General features: G+C 39.1%; 1 protein-coding gene across 1 annotated transcript in view; it reads left to right on the top strand.

The window, feature by feature from the left end:
• Nucleotides 1-16,763, top strand: part of RELN (reelin) — a gene marked incomplete at its 5' end in the record, with an annotated part of 523,328 nt that overhangs the window by 382,942 nt on the left and 123,623 nt on the right. Inside the window, 4 exons of the mRNA XM_082662360.1 lie at nucleotides 5,886-6,078; nucleotides 6,866-6,978; nucleotides 13,007-13,144; nucleotides 14,010-14,196. Of these exons, the coding sequence (XP_082518486.1) occupies nucleotides 5,886-6,078; nucleotides 6,866-6,978; nucleotides 13,007-13,144; nucleotides 14,010-14,196 (631 nt within the window). The remainder of the gene's footprint in view (nucleotides 1-5,885; nucleotides 6,079-6,865; nucleotides 6,979-13,006; nucleotides 13,145-14,009; nucleotides 14,197-16,763) is intronic.

Genomic DNA, 16,763 nt, shown 5'->3' with positions numbered 1-16,763 from the left:
TTTTAGAAAGAAAAAAACAGGACTATTACAATTTTATGATTTTTTTAAAAGAAAGAAAAGTTTGTGTGTGTGTGTAAACATAAGAAAGTCTGGAAGTACTTACACTAAAATGTTAGCAGTGATCATCTCTAGGTAGAATTGTGAATTTTTATTTTTTAAAAAAAATGCTTCTATAATGTCAGATTTTTTTTCCAATAAGTGTAAAACTTATATAATCCACTAAAATCATGGTTATTTCTGTTTTGAGACATAATATTATAGAAATAACAAATGAGTTTAAATGCCACCTTTAATTCCACAGTATCAGCAAGTTTTTCTGTCAACTCTAGTAAACATTTTTTGATGATTACAAGAACAAACCCCCTCCCCCCAAAAAAGGATGATGGAGAGGCTTAAATTCATTCACATGTCCTTCTGCAAATTAATGTAACTTCCGAATAGTATCAGACTAAAAACAGCTTTGTGTTGGTCTTCTACTTCTCTGAAAATGAGTTCTGCAGAGCTGTTCTATTCCATGGGGTTCTTGAAAATGATAGAATACTGCTTAGATTTCTAAGAAATGTAAATATTGGTGCGTTGTCTTCTCTTGTGGCCCATGGGTAGTGACACTACAGCCACATTGTTTACTTACCAAACTATTCTGAAAGAGATGGATCAATTGTCAAAAATGGCTCAGTCGCTAGGTGATTTGGCTGTTTTACATGAATTTGCTTTTAAAGAACTTGGTGGCCTGAGTATTCTCCTGTTTAGTTAGATGTATCTGCCTTTCATGTAAAAGAGCCTTTTTTCTGGAGATGGGAATGAGGCTCTAGGGAAACACAGAAAGCAATTTCTTTAAGTGAGGATAACCTCAAAACCTTGTCTGTGTTCATTACAGCATTTAAGTAACTGTGGTTTTGGAAAACTTGCCTTCTCTCCCATCAAGACACCCCACTCATGTGCTCATTTTATTTAACATTCTTTACATGCCTTTGGTAGGCATGACATAGTGGAAAGGACATCAAAGTAGAAATCAGAAGACCTGGTTTCTAGCTTTTTAGTAACTGAGTGACCCTGGAGGCCAACAGCTCAACCTCCCAGTTTTCCTTCTCTGTAATACAATGTTGAGGATCCCTGGTATCTCCCAAATGGTCTTGACTCAGAGGTCAAATGAAATAATCCAGCTGTTAGAAAACCACGATGTCGTGCGCTAACACCAGGTGCTTCTTGAGGTGCACAAGGCTCTGAGTGCTGTGAGGGATGTAGTGGTGAACAAGATGTGACCTCTCCCTGCAGAGAGGCTTCCAGCCTGGTCAGGACAATAGATCCTCAGCAGTACCGGAGATTAAGCAAGGAAGGGGGAGGCGAAGGACCTATACTCTGGACTAAGATACGACTAAGGAGGCTTAGTCACATTATGGTGTCGTCCACTTACCAGTGTCATAACAGAGAGCCTACTAGCCTTCTTAGGGGTGGAAATGAAAAGGCACAGGGAGGTAAGCCTGTCCTAATGGAAAGTGTTATCCCTATTCTCTCATTAAATCTTGTAGTTAGATGCAGGACTTTTTTTATTGTTCCTTTATTTTTGAGGCACTCTTGCAAATCAACATGAATAGAACTGAGCCTCCGATTCCCAAGGCATTCTGTCTCCGGAATTTCTCCCCAAAATGCTGATGTGGACAATTTTATTCTGTTTCTGTGATTGCAACAGAGAAGTTCAGTTTCAGTTTTGCCTTTATAAATGTATCTTGACTTAGACAAGCAGCAAAGAGGAGCAGTTTTGTAAATTAAAGGATTGCAGGCTTTCAAGTTCTCTCCCCTAAAATTCCATCTGTGTATGAACATCAGAGTATTCAGGAGGAAAACGTCAGACCTAATATCACTTGGCTTTCAGCCAGTCTTGAATAAATCATAAACATTCGAGTGAACTTGTTCTATGAATGGTCAAGATTTTAAGGCACAAAAAAAAGAAAAAGATTTTAAGGCACAGATGTCTGTGATCTTCTTGGGTTATTTTGCTTCAGATTAAGACATCAGGAGAGGTATCCTGCAATACCATGAAGTATGGCAGGTGTATCAGAAATGCATTCAGGGCCTCCCTTGTGGTGCAGTGATTGAGAGTCCTCCTGCCGATGCAGGGGACACGGGTTCGTGCCCCGGTCCAGGAAGATCCCACATGCCGCAGAGCGGCTGGGCCCGTGAGCCATGGCCGCTGGGCCTGTGCATCCGGAGCCTGTGCTCCAGAACGGGAGAGGCCACAACAGTGAGAGGCCCGCGTACCGCAAAAAAAAAAGAAAGAAAGAAAGAAAGAAATGCATTCAGCTCTAGGTTGTAACAAAAACAACCAGAAAAGACTGACCGTGGCATAAGCAAAAGTGAAGAGGCTTATTTGTCATTTGTGACAAGCAGTCCTAGGACTGGCAATCCAGGGCTGGTAAGCAGCTTAACAAGGCCGTCAGGGACCCGTGTTCTCTTCATCCTTCTACTCCACCATCTCAGCAAAGAGAGCTCCAACTGAATATTTTTGTTCATAGGCTGACTGCTGCCCCGTTAGGGAGGAAGGAAAACAGTAGGAGCAACAGGCAAAAGGACATGCCAGCCAACTCCATCTGTCTCTTTTTTAAAAGCTTATATTAAAGCTGAGTGAGTATACCCACCTAGCATCTTTCACTTACGTCTCATTGGTGAGACTTACGATGGACTTGGGCAACCCCCAGACCAATCACTACAAGGTGACTGGGGAAGAGAGGGGCTGTGGATGGCAGCTGATCAGCCTACCCAACAATATCTGCCCACAATTACCAGTGGAACAAACATTCATGCTAAATAAGAATTTTATTGTCACTGTTTAACTGTCCTCATTTAGCCTCTTAACTTGTCCTTTTATACTTTTTGTCTTGTTTCTTTCTTGGTGTCTTGGCACCTTTAAAAGCCGTTATCATCAGGGTAGCTCACAGAGCACACACTTCTCAGGTTTGAATGCTTCCTCTTTCCAACCAAGTTCATGGTTAATTTGTTACTATGCAAAATTTGAGTGCAGGCACTATTTACAAAACGTAGCACTTCTTTCTGAATCTGTGTAGAATTGCCAGGACACTAAACCATCTCAGAAGGGAGGAATTTAAAAGGAGCTGATTGTGAAAATAATCTTAAATTATTTCAGAAATGCTGGGGTGGAGAGACAATGTACATGACATGAGTGAGAAAATTTTAGTGCCTCTGTGTGGCCTGTAGACCGTTCAGCCCGTGTGCTTCCATGCACTCTGTGGTTTTTTTACCAGATGCCCAGGGAATATGTGCCTTTAAAGTAAAAAGTTAAATCAACCCTAGTTGGCTGCCTCTGATTGCCTTTCTCATAAAGGATATAACCCTTGAAGCAAAAAGCGGCATTCATTTCTCACAGGGAGAAGCATTTGGGATTTTTTTGCCTGTTTTAAAGACTCTGGAATTTATATAGATGAGTTTGTGCCTATATAGCTTACTATTATTTTTGCTCTATGTTGATTTATTTTGTAATATTGCTAAAAAATGCATCCTACAGCTTCATATTTTCTAGATCATATCCTGTATGCCCTAACACATAGCAGCAGTCATGGTTTTACATCTCTAACATCGGAGCATCAGTGCATAGTAACAGAAAGTTAATGCTTTTTAAATTAAGTATAACTGAAAATTATTCAAAACTACAGTGTTAAAAAACGACAGTGTTTTTTCTTCTCCATCTTAGAGTAATAGAAGGACAAAGAGATAGTGTATTGGTTGAGAGGTTTTGGAGTCAGGCAAAGCTGATTTCTCATTGAGTCTGTACCATTTACTATCCCCATTTCCTTATTTGTTAACTAGAGGTAATTGTTTCTACTTCATAGAGTTATTGTAAGGATGTATTGTAATATGCGTATTGTGCTTAGCACTGTCTTAGGATATAGGCCTAACTCAGCAACTGGTGGGCATCTTTATAATAGCAACAAACAAGTTGTAGCACTGGATTTGTAAGCCTAGCAGTACTAAATAAGAATTTTCCCTTCATTTATGAATAGTACACTAAAGCAGAGATTAGGGCTCTTACATTTTATTACTCTATTTGTTGTTCAAGTGTTTAAAACTTAGCTAAACAGTAATTAGTCATTGTGTGGAAAAAGCTTCTTAAATTTTATAGCCTTGAGCCCAAACCCATGATGATCTTCCATATAAGCAAAATTCCATCTTTAAATAACATCTTAGGGCTTCCCTGGTGGCACAGTGGTTGAGAGTCCGCCTGCCGATGCAGGGGACATGGGTTTGTGCCCCGGTCCGGGAAGATCCCACATGCCGCGGAGCGGCTGGGCCCGTGAGCCATGGCCGCTGACCCTGCGCATCCGGAGCTTGTGCTCCGCAACGGGAAAGACCACAACGGTGAGAGGCCCGCGTACCGCAAAAAAAAAAAAAAAAAAATTACAATTAAAATAAAAATAATAATAACATCTTAAACTCTGCAAGAAGCAAATCAGAGTAGTAGCTTCTTATTTTGCTGATTCAGCAAAGGGGAATTAAGAAAAAATATTAAGTGCCTCAAAGATTTCATGGAGTATTGCATTATCTCCTTTGTCAGCTAAGCCCCCTTACCATTGAACAGTGGTACTTGACCTGCTTCAGAATGGCAGTACCAAGTACTGTGGCAGACAAACCTCAGTGTGGCTGGCCCTGGGAATATTTACATTGACCCATATTAACTACAGTGAAACATGTCCATATTTTAATCTCCTCTGGTAGGTTATAAATTCCTTGAGCACTTTTCTCTGAAAAAGTAATTGTGCGGGCCTTCAAGCAGTTTATAATCCCGTAGTACTCAATTGAGACGAGTAAGACATGGGAATTTTTGAGTTGAGGTACAACCATTAGAACTGCATTATCATGTTTTCAGTATTTAATGGCTGAGCATTAAAGACTATTTGGAAAATAAGAAAAATGAGAAGTTTTAAATTGTCCCATTTCCTACCATCAAACACAGCCCCTGCAAACATTCTGGTGAATTTCCTTCATTCATCATTTTGTGGATTTTTTTAAAACTTACTTTTTCACATACACGTTAATTTGATTATATAACCTTCATTAATATTTGAAATATGGACAATCTATCGTGACTATACCAATTTACTAAAGCATTCCATTTTCCCTATAGTTTGACATTTAAATTGTTGCCAATTACTACTGTGAGTAAACCTGCAATATTCATCGTATTTTATAAAATTATTTTTGAATTTAGGACTATTTCCTTAGGATAGGTTCCAAGAAATGAGTCAAAGGGTTTATACTCATGAGCAGTATATGAGTGAGTACCCATTTTCAAATATATTTGACAACTGTAGGTATTAACTTAAAAGAAAATATTGCTTCCTTGATAGGCAGATTGTTTCAAATTGCCTTTTCTAAGATTTTGTTTTTAAATAAATTTATTTATTTATTTTTGGCTGCATTGAGTCTTCGTTGCTGCACGCAGGCTTCCTCTAGTTGAGGTGAGCCGGGGCTACTCTTCGTTGTGGTGCGTGGGCTTCTCATTGCAGCGGCTTCTCTTGTTGCGGAGCACGGGCTTTAGGCGTGTGTGGGCTCAGTAGTTGTGGCTCGTGGGCTCTAGAGGGCAGGCTAAGTAGTTGTGGCACACGGGCTTAGTTGCTCCGCAGCATGTGGGGTCCTCCCCGACCAGGGCTTGAACCATGTCTCCTACATTGGCAGGCGGATTCTTAACCACTGTGCTACCAGGGAAGCCTTCAAATTGCCTTTTTTAGATGAACTAAAATCCATTCTAGAGCTTGGCAAGGTTTAAATAAGTAAAATGAAACTATTTTGATGTATGATATGAAACGAAGAGCTTAATTTTTCCCTAATATATTGCTGTTTTTAATTTTCTGATTTCCACCTCTGTCTTTCAGTTTTACAGGAGATTCTAAACTTGCCTCAAGTATGCGCTATGTGGAAACACAATCAATGCAGATAGGAGCATCCTACATGATTCAGTTCAGCTTGGTGATGGGCTGTGGCCAGAAATACACTCCACACATGGACAACCAGGTGAAACTAGAGTATTCAACCAACCATGGCCTCACCTGGCACCTCGTACAAGAGGTAAGTCTATTTTTTCTAAAGTTTGTGTTAGGTAGCCTTCACGTTTTAACACAGGAAGCAAAGAATTGCAATTCTAAAAGTTTAGTTTTGGTTGAAAAGGAACAATGTTATTTGTAACAGAATTGACATCAAGTCAGCAGTGGATTATAAGGATGCCACATTCTGCATTATCAGATACTAAAGGGCAATTGAAAATATTTAAAAATGGGAATAACTTCAGGACTAGATATACTGGGATGGTGTTTTCGACATTATTTTCTCTAGCTCTCTTTTTCTATAAATGTCTCTTTCTTCTTTCTCTATAGCATGTCTTCATCTGTTCTTTTCTAAGTCTCTTCACCTGCAGGTAGATCATATTAAGAATATGGTATCTCTTGTTTTAAAAAAGAAATACATAATTCCAGTTTCTTGGAATAAAATGTACTTCTTTATATATACATACTGGTGGTCTGATATTGCAATAAATGCATAAATACATAGTGAATAGGATAATTTTACCAAATGCCAATGTTATGCTAACAGGCCAAAAAATGGATCCTAATCCATTTTCTGTTTTTCCATGTGAGAATTGGAAGACATTTAATTCCACTGTGGGATCTCATTTAAATTATTTCCCAAATATCTTAGCTTCACAGAAGGACAATTTATAGATTGCATTCATGTTGCAAATGGTTGAGATTGTAACATTAGATTTCTCCAAGGTCTTTTTCACTTGAGTTGAGAGAGTAAACATATTGCCCTGGAGGAAACAGAAGCTGAGTTGAATTTTTGCATGATTCTCTTTTAGGAATGCCTTCCAAGTATGCCGAGTTGTCAGGAATTTACATCAGCAAGTATTTACCATGCCAGTGAGTTCACACAGTGGAAAAGAGTCATAGTGCTTCTTCCCCAGAAAACTTGGTGAGAGATGACATCTTCAGATATGGCTGTCACTTTAACTTTTCTATCTCTTTTAGCATGATGAATATGAAGAAGAATTAAGCACAAGGTGGCAAGACGCATTCTTTTTTTTCAGTATCAAAAGATCTTTCTTTTATTCCTAGGCTATTTGAAAAATAGAGCCAATGAAAGTTTGGTTTCCAAACTGTCCTGGCTTTTTCTTATCTCCCTTTTGCCTCAACTTTTCTTTTTTTGGGAAAATTCAATGATCCAGTTCCTTTGGGTTTGACATATAAAAGAGAATGATACAGGGCTTCCCTGGTGGCACAGTGGTTGAGAGTCCGCCTGCCGATGCAGGGGACACGGGTTCGTGCCCCGGTCCAGGAAGATCCCACATGCCGCGTAGCAGCTGGGCCCGTGAGCCATAGCAGCTGAGCCTGCGCGTCCGGAGCCTGTGCTCCAGAACGGGAGAGGCCACAGCAGTGAGAGGCCCACGTAACGCAAAAAAAAAAAAAAAAAAAGAGAATGATACAGGAATCTAAAAACTCTTATGTCAAGACAGGTTGGATTGCAAGGCTGTTTTCTTGGTTCAAAGCCCTTCTTTTGCTTTTAAAAACTTAATATACACTCTTTTTCTCTATTCACATTCTTTCAGTAACAATGGAAATCATCCCCCAGGAAGCAGAAGCCTCAGTAACTAGGGAGAAAGTTAAACATTTGATAATATGAAAGAGAAAAGCACATTTTCCCCAAATGTTACATTGTTTCATGTTAGACTGAGGCCTGTGTGAGGAATAGATTGTAGGATAAAGAGTGAAGACAGGAGAGCAGTTCCAGTGGGGAGGGGGGAGGTCCAGGCATTAGATGTTTAGGTGGCTTGGAGTATGATAGTAACAACGTGGAAAGAGACATCTTTTATGAAATGTATTTTAATCAAATAGGGCTTGTTGATGGACCAGATTGGGGCTAAGGTAGAATGGAAGAATCAAAAGCAGTTTCTAAAGTCTGGGCCTGGGAACATTGTTGGATGGTAATACCACTGACTGAGATGGGAGGGATTGGAGGAGTGGATTTAGGGCAGAGAATTAAGAGACATAGTGCTTCTTAGGTTTTGTAATGTGAAGTTTGAGATACTTATCTACTCGAGCAGAAGTGTCAAGAAGCCAATTGGACTTATGAATCTGGAGCTCAGAAAAGAGGTTTGGGTTGAAAAGTTAAATAGTATGAGTCCTGTTTAAACCCTGGGATAGGACGAGCTTGCCCAGGAAAGAACCTTTGACTAGAAATTAGAAGGGCTGAGTTCTCAGTAAATCTCTACCGATTGACTACATGCTTTAGCCATTTAACCTCTTCAAACGTGACTCCTTATGTGTATGATGAAGAGGTTGAACTAGACAATCTTAAAAGGTCCCTGGCAGTTCTGGAATTCTAAGATTCTGTGATTTGTGTAGCAGAAAAAGCATAAAAGAGACAAAAATTATATTTTTCTGTGGTATCTGCCTTCCAAGACCCCTTTTGTAAAAAAAAATTACTAAATCAACCCTTCTCAGACTATTTTCTGTAAGTTAGGCTGTACAAAAAAACAATTGGTTAGATAACTACCTAGAATTATTATTATACCTCCTTTAGTTGAAGATTGAATTACTACATTATAGAAGAATGTGTCCTTGATTATTTTTAAGGATTCATCATTATGTCGGTTGGAACAAAATGCTTGAAATTTGATTTCCACAGATTTTTTTATATCCAACTGTGAGCCATTTCCTGGATACTCTATTAATGCTTTGTATAACAAGTTGCTACTTTTTCTAACATCCTACTTTTTTATATCTACTGCTGGGAATATAATCAAGATTTTTATTTAATTTCAATGATATTCCAAGCATATCTATCAAGATTATAAAAAGCGACACATCAAACAATTGAAATACTGGTCATACTTGGTGCAAAGCTACTGAGCTTCTTTTATTTAATTTGCCCCCATTATTTTGCCATTAAGTATATTACCCTCATTTATTTAAAAAACACTGATTTTTATTCATTGACATGTGGGGTACAATTTCAAAATTATGATGACAAGATAATACTGATAGTGTATTTTAGAGATGTCCTTTTGTTCCCAGAAAAGTTTTAAATTATAATTCTTAATTAATATAGTTTAGGCAATATCCAAAAAGTATCGTCCTTTATCGAAATAGCCTTTGCAGGTTATTTTACACTGAGATTGTATGTAGCATTATTATTTTCTTAGCTTAAAAGATAGGGCTTCCCTAGTAGCGCAGTGGTTGAGAGTCTGCCTGCTGATGCGGGGACACGGGTTCGTGCCCTGGTCCTGGAGGATCCCACATGCTGCAGAGCGGCTGGGCCCATGAGCCATGGCCGCTGGGCCTGCTCGTCCAGAGCCTGTGCTCCTCAACGGGAGAGGCCACAGCGGTGAGAGGCCCGCGTACCGCAAAAAAAGAAAAAGAAAAAAAAGAAAAAGATAGTACCACTAGGTTGAAAGTTTTAGTATAGTAAGAAAAGGTCTCGTTCTTGTCAATGTTTATTCAGCACTTGAGAGGAAATATATTGATCCTTAAACTCTTTAGTTTTAACACAGAGCCTGTCATGTTGTAGAGGTGCTCATTAAATGTTGGGAAATTAAATAAATTTCAATTCAATGTGCCTTGATGAACTAAAGAGATGTTTTATTACAAACCATCTCTTTTTACAAACTGAAAAAAAAATCTACTAGATCATTCCTCTGACAATTTGCCTTTAAGTACATGTAGGTAAATAATTGAATTCTGCTTTTCCAGATTTCCCTCAAAGCCCTGGGTAAAGAAAGTAAAAATATTTCTTAAAAACAAACCACCCAATAGGATATTTATTTTAACATTTCTACTGACTAATACGTAAACTAAACATTATTGCTATAGTATTTCAAAAAAATAGTGTTCAACTGGTTATTATCATTGTTTTCGGATCTGTAATGCTTTAAAGCTCTGCTGTAAAGATAAAGTACATTTATTCTCTTTGGCATTCTTGATAACTTTATTATATGCATTTCAAACTTTTGCAGATTGCCTGTTTTTCCCAAGCATTGGGGCAAGGAAGTACAATTTAGTGTGAAGCAATATTCCTTTTGGTGAATCTTTCTTCTGCTGTTTTGATTGTCCAGCATATGCAACTATAAATTGAACGTAGACGAGCAAATTTGGTCTGCACTGTCAAAGATCTGTTAACTTTAGAAGATAATGCTAGATAGGACAACTTAGAGTGGAATACTGAACATGTATACACCTGCTCAGAGAAATTATTTTGTATATGAACTGAACATTTGTTACCCAATGAAAATTAATTTTGTTTTTGTGAGAGACATTTACATAAGAACAGGGCCTAATGAGACCCAAACGGCTGTCAGTTGCTGACTTCATGAACAAATCAACACCTGATGACTGAATGAGTTTCAGGATATTTGGGTAAATGTAATTATAGTCACTCTGAAGGTAGAAAATACAATTTAGCCGGACTTCATTTACCTTGATTCCTCAGTTACCTAACTATCGAGAGATGACTCAATGGTATTTTATTTCAGTCTAGAAGTTGATAAGAGGAAAAAAATCAAATAAAGAAAAGACTGTCAAGTTATGTTGCCTTTGAGAATCCATAGTTTGAATTTTAAATGTAGGTCAACTTCATTTCATGATCCACACAGCAGTAGTGCTATTTCCAGACTCAATCCAAAGTACACAAGATTTTCCTCCTAAGAATACTTAGTTTTGAGAGAGAGGCAGAGGCAGGGAGAAAGAGAAAGGGAGAGAGAGAAAGAGAAAATTGGCAAATTAAATATTTGTATTGAGGGCGATATTTAGCAGTGATGCAGCTGCAAATCAGTGAGATCACACCTTGTGTTCTCACATGTGACCAGCTGGAGATTGCTCACACAACTAATTTTTTTTTCTCACTAAAAACGAAGCCAATATTCAACCTCTTTTGCTTTCTTTTCTGTTAATTAACATCAGTACATGAAACTGTGGATTGTCACTTTAAATGGAATAATTCACTTTTTAAGCTTTTTATCTTAAGGAAATATCTTTTCAAAAGTTCATAGGTACATGTAAGGATTAATTTACTTATAAAAAGAATTTGGAGAGTGTTTACATGTGACTGTTTAGAAGCATAAATTGAGAAATCTAGGTCAGGTTCTGAAACCCTCCAACCCCATTTTAATGTTTGAAACTTCAAAATAATGTATGCCATGGGTTTCATGTAAGCATGTGACTCTAAAGAAAATAAACTATCACCTCGGTCAGCAAACCACCAGAGCAATCATTACATTTTTGAGCTGGAAGGGATCTTAGAAATCAGATTGCCCAATCTATTTATTTGAGAGGTGAGGAACTAGAAGCCCCTGAAGTCTTAAATTGTCCAGTAAAGATCACACAGCTGATAAATTACAGAGCCAGGGTCCTGGGGGACCGGTCGCCTGACTCCTAGCACTTTCTTCACACTGTTACCTGCAGAAGTCAGAAACAGGCTGCCCTTTCCTGGCCTTGTCCCTCCACTCATCGGCTCGTTTTTTAGCAGACTGTTTTTGTACACTTACTTTATTCTGTTCCTGTGCAGACTACTGAGACAAAAACATATCCCTGTCCCCAAAGGAGTTCACCGTCTAGATATGTGTGACCCTAGACTTGACTCAGATTGTAATCAATCTTAAAAGAAATATAGTCGTCTCTCCTTTAAATGACAGTGGTGCATGCGTCTTAATTTATTTGTTTTCTGTGGGGCTCTAAGATAATGTACTTACTTTTATAGTAGACTTTTCTAAAAAACATTTCTTAATGGGACTGTGAAAATTGTGATGGCTGTTAGATTACAAATATAAACTATTACCATAGAAGAGGTGCATCTGTCTCATTGTATGTACCATGAAGAACACTGATATCCTGCTAACCTGTGTCTAGTGGATGCACCTCAGTGAATCCTGGAATCATCCTACTAGGAATAAAAATGCAACCTATTAGCCACAGATCGTTAGTAAAATAAACAGTAAAGGCTTAGTCTGGATTTTAACAGCCTGTTATGTACTTAGGGAGTATTCAATATGTGGGTAATTGATGCAGTAGACTTTAATGGATCATTCAGAGCCATTAAGATCAAGCATATCTGTAGATAGTGTACTTGGGGAGGGTTTAATTAATGGAACTGAGCATGCGCGTTAATTCTGCAAATTCTTTTTGTTTTCTTTTTTTTTTTTTTTTTTGCGCTTTGACCAGAAAGAACTAATCATGGATCCCTGAAAGTTCCTAGAGGTGAAAAGTATGATGTGATTTTAAAAGAATTTTTTTATGGTAGTCAGTGAATGAAAACCTTCCTGGCATTGCTCTCAAAACATCCTCTTCTTTAGACTTTATATGTAGTTTAGATGAATCAGGGTCCCAAGTGTTTCTCTATGTGTAATGGACTGTTTTAAAGTTTTTATCTCCACTTAACATCAGCTTGTCCGTGAAACCTAAGCAAGTTAATGTTTCAGAAATAAGAAGCAGGATTTAGCACCCAGATGTTCTTACTTGTAAAATAGTACATTGTAGCCCATCCCCTCAACCCCAAAACCATACCTCCAAACAAAACTTTTGTTTTGCATTGAGAGCTAACTGGAAGTCTTCCAATAACTACTGATACGTTTATTTTAAGAAACTGCCTTACTCTAAGTTAAACACTGTGCATTTTCATCTGTGAAAGAGACAGTTTCTTACAAATTTTTATTTTTAAAAGATATCGTTTTACTTCCTTTCTTTTCCGCGCGTCAAATCCCTGTGCAACAACAACATAAATCTGATATTGTGTTTTTCTTTAAAATACAAATTTATTAATTAAATGTAGTCTCAAATAAATTAAGATCGAGGTATATACAAAATAGGCTTTCCTTCACGGTGGATGATTAGCAGCTAAATTCAAGTTCCAGAGAGTTCGTTCTCTGAAGGATTTTGAGCTCCACCGTTCCTTGTCTATACGGTCCCATGTCAGTTAAAATACTGTTTTTGTTACTGTGCCTTGTTTCTAGGTCCAGCGCCACCCGCTTCCGCTGGAGTCAGAGCTATTACACTGCCCAAGACGAGTGGGCGTTAGACAGCATTTACATTGGGCAGCAGTGCCCAAACATGTGCAATGGGCACGGCTCCTGCGACCACGGCGTGTGCAGGTACGTGCGTCAGGAGGCCTGGTTGACTCTGCTTTTCTGGTTGTGTGTTTATAGCCATACCACAGCAGCTGTCATCAGTTATAGGAATCACCTGATAAATAATGAGATCGCCAAAGGAAAACGATCCTCCTTTCTGTCTTTATTCTAGATGTAAAAGATATTGTTGTATTTCAATAAGTATAAAGCCATAGATTGTAAACCTCAAAATGTAACCTCCTGGGTTTAAATTTCAGAGTTTATCCATTAGCCCCAAAGTCCTCTTTGTTAGTTAACAGAGCCTTGCTATTGCTTCCCCCCTCCTTCCCTTGATAGTCTTAAAGCTCTAGTCAAACAGCTGCTACACGCTTTCCTACAGCACTTCACCAGAAGCTCAAGGTTGTGTACGGTGGGAGATGGTGATTATCGCTAATGAGGATGAGATAAGAACACACTTGAATACTTAAAGACTCTAAAACAGACATAATCTAATCAGAAAGAGGAACTGTAAAACACGGCCACAATTAAATGTTGGGTGAGCAGACAAACATTTATATGTGACCTTTTAAGCCTACGGGAAGATCTCACGATCCTTCCCCTCCCCCCATCACACATGTGCACACACGCCTGTATCCTTCATTACTACTTGATGCCTCATCTCTACTGTTACAGCACTACTTGTTTTAAGAATGGATTCTATCCCTTTTTTCCCCCTTGTGCAAAACTGAAGGTTGCTACCACCATCTTCAAAGATTACACTGTAGAGAAAAGTCTAGTACAGATGCCCATACCCGAACAAAAGTGAGATATAGGAAATGTTGCAGGTCAGATGGCTGTGGCATTCACACAGGAGTCCATCACTTGTTCACTCGGCCCTCCTCTCTTGTAGGTGCGACCAGGGATACCAAGGCACTGAGTGCCACCCAGAAGCTGCCCTTCCTTCCACGATCATGTCGGACTTTGAGAACCCAAATGCTTGGGAGTCTGACTGGCAAGAAGTTATTGGGGGAGAAATTGTAAAACCAGAAGAAGGGTGTGGAGTCATCTCTTCTGGATCATCTCTGTATTTCAGCAAGGTAGGACTAAGAGCCAGGAGTAAGTGATCAGGACAGTGGCTATTTCAATATGTGACTGATGTTGTAGCTGTCTGAACTCAGAAGGTACAAATATGACGCAGTTTTATTTTTCCCTACATTCCCTGCTTTTGACTGAACTTTGTCAAATTTCTATGCCTTAGCTCCATTTGGGAAACTCATAGTTTTATGCTTGTCTTTGCTTACTACAAATCCAGATAGGCCGGTTTAAAATTCCTGCCTTTCTTGGACCTGATTTAAAGCTCATTGCTTTCCTTTCCTCCAGTGCCAGCCAGGCTTGTATCTTGGGGGGCTTTGAGTGGGGCAGGGTCTTGGCCCGTTCTCATACCAGACTTTGGAGGGTGTGTGAGCACGCGGGCCTGGGGGTGAGGACGTGAGTGGTGGTGGAGGTAGTGGAGCTTAGAAGTTAACAACAGCAACTCTGGAGCCAGACTGCCTGTTTCAGTCTGATTCTGCCACTTCCTTGCTGTGTGACTTGGAACAAATACCTTAACCTCTCTGTGACTTGGCTTCCTCGTTTGTAAAAGAGTATCTACCTCATTAGGGTTATTATGCAGGTTAAATGAGTTAGTACTTGTAAATCATGTAGAACGGTACCTAACATGTAGAAAACATTTCTAGAAATGTTTATTCAATTTGTCAATCCATTAATCCCAAGAATATGATTGGAGGAAGGAGGAATAAAGGTGAAGGTAGGGGTGTGCAAAGCCATTCCTAGGGTACTGGCCAGCTCTACATCAAGAGCAGACATCTCAGGTCCTATTTCAGCTCAGTTTGGTGGCTGCTGGTGGCATCAGCTGATGTGGGACTGTCCTAGTCAACTTGGGCTACTATAACAAAATACCATAGAGTGGGTGGCTTCAACAGCAAACGTTTTTCTCTCACAGTTCTGCAAGCTGGAAAGTCCAAGATCAAGGCACTAGCAGATCCAATGTCTAGTGAGGGCCTGCTTCCACATTTGCAGGACGGCCATCTTTGCATTGTATCCTCACATGGTGGAGAGAGAGAGCAGAGAGGGAGAAAGCAGGCCTTCTCCTGTCTCTTCTTATAAGGGCACTAATCCCATCATGAGGACTCCACCTTCATCATTTAACTACCTGCCAGAGGCCTCACCTCCTAATACGATCCCTATAAGGGTTAGCCTTTCAACATATGAATTTGGGGGCACCCCATAACAGGGGCTCTGAGTAGAAGGTTTTCTTGCAGGGTTCAGCTTTCCCAGTGGAAGCAGACAGATCAGTACATACCGACTAGGGATAGAGGTGCCTGATTCTCTTGGAACACTCATAACCCGTGTTGCTTGGTGAGGGATGTGGCTGAGAGAACCACCTTCCTCTCCTCCCTTGCTACAGTCCAGACAGGACATTCTTTTCTTCGTGCCTCCTCCAGTTCATCTCTTCATATAGTTTTCGAAAGGACTGCAGAGGGGAGCAGGTCCAGCTCTCCAACCTGAGCAATGTGTTCAACCCTAATTATTGGCAGCTCTCTTTAGAATGTGGGGTGACCAGCACCACTTCTTTCCAGCAGGGACTATAGCCACCAATTCTAGGACAACTGAAAATGTCCCATTCCACGTCACATAGCAAGTACACAAAGGTGGGTGATATACCATAGGGCTGATGTGTTGCAGAACCTGTTTGGGCAGAAATCCAAAACAAGTTAATGTATGCAAATGCAAAAATAGGTACAGCTTTCGTTTTGAGGCAGGTGCAGAACAAAGAATCAGATAGAAAATGTAAACAAGATAGAAAATGTAAACAAGAAAATGTAAATAACAAAGTAAACAAGCTGGAAAATGACAGAAAATCAGGGACGGATTCCATTTAATGATATTTCTTATCCATTGACATCTAAGATCCCCATGTCATTATTCTTAGAGATAATAGTCAATAAGTGACCAATATTCATTGCATAGATCTGGGTACACTGTATAATCATGCAGAAATGAAAAGATTGTGTCTCCCATAACCATCAATTTTAAAACAAGATTATGAATCCTTAACCAATATTTACCCAAACACCCCAGTAAACATGTGTGCATACACACAGATATTTTAAACATATAAAGGTTACATATCAATATTTCTAACACTTAATTCAAGTTTATGTCTGGAGTCAAGCTACCTGGCTTTATACCTGGGCTCCAAAACTAATTAATTGGTTCACCTTGCAGAGTTATAACATCTTTCTGTGTCACAGTTTTTTCGACTGTAAAGTAGGATGTTGAGAGTGAGTTAATGCAGGTAAAGAATAAAGGATAGTGTTGGGCATATAGAAATAACCTATAAGTGTTAGCTATCATAATTACATTTTATGAAAATAAATTTCAAACTGGTATCATTGAATATTTCCATATGTACGCCCTGCCACTAACAAAATCAGCATTTCAAAAATAAAATCATTCTCTTCCTCTCCGAAACCAGCTTTCTCCCTAAATTTTTGTCAAAATATCTAAGGATCATATTTTTACTTTTTTCTCTTGTTATCAGTCAGGTCTGTTTTGAATTCTAAGTGAGAGAAACTAGCTTAAGCAAAAAAGAAGGAAAATT

This window comes from Grampus griseus (genome assembly GCF_964374135.1).
Source record: "Grampus griseus genome assembly, chromosome: 9".
Lineage (NCBI taxonomy): Eukaryota > Metazoa > Chordata > Mammalia > Artiodactyla > Delphinidae > Grampus > Grampus griseus.
Note: the sequence above shows the minus strand (reverse complement) of the source record. Positions and strands in the feature narration are given on the sequence as shown.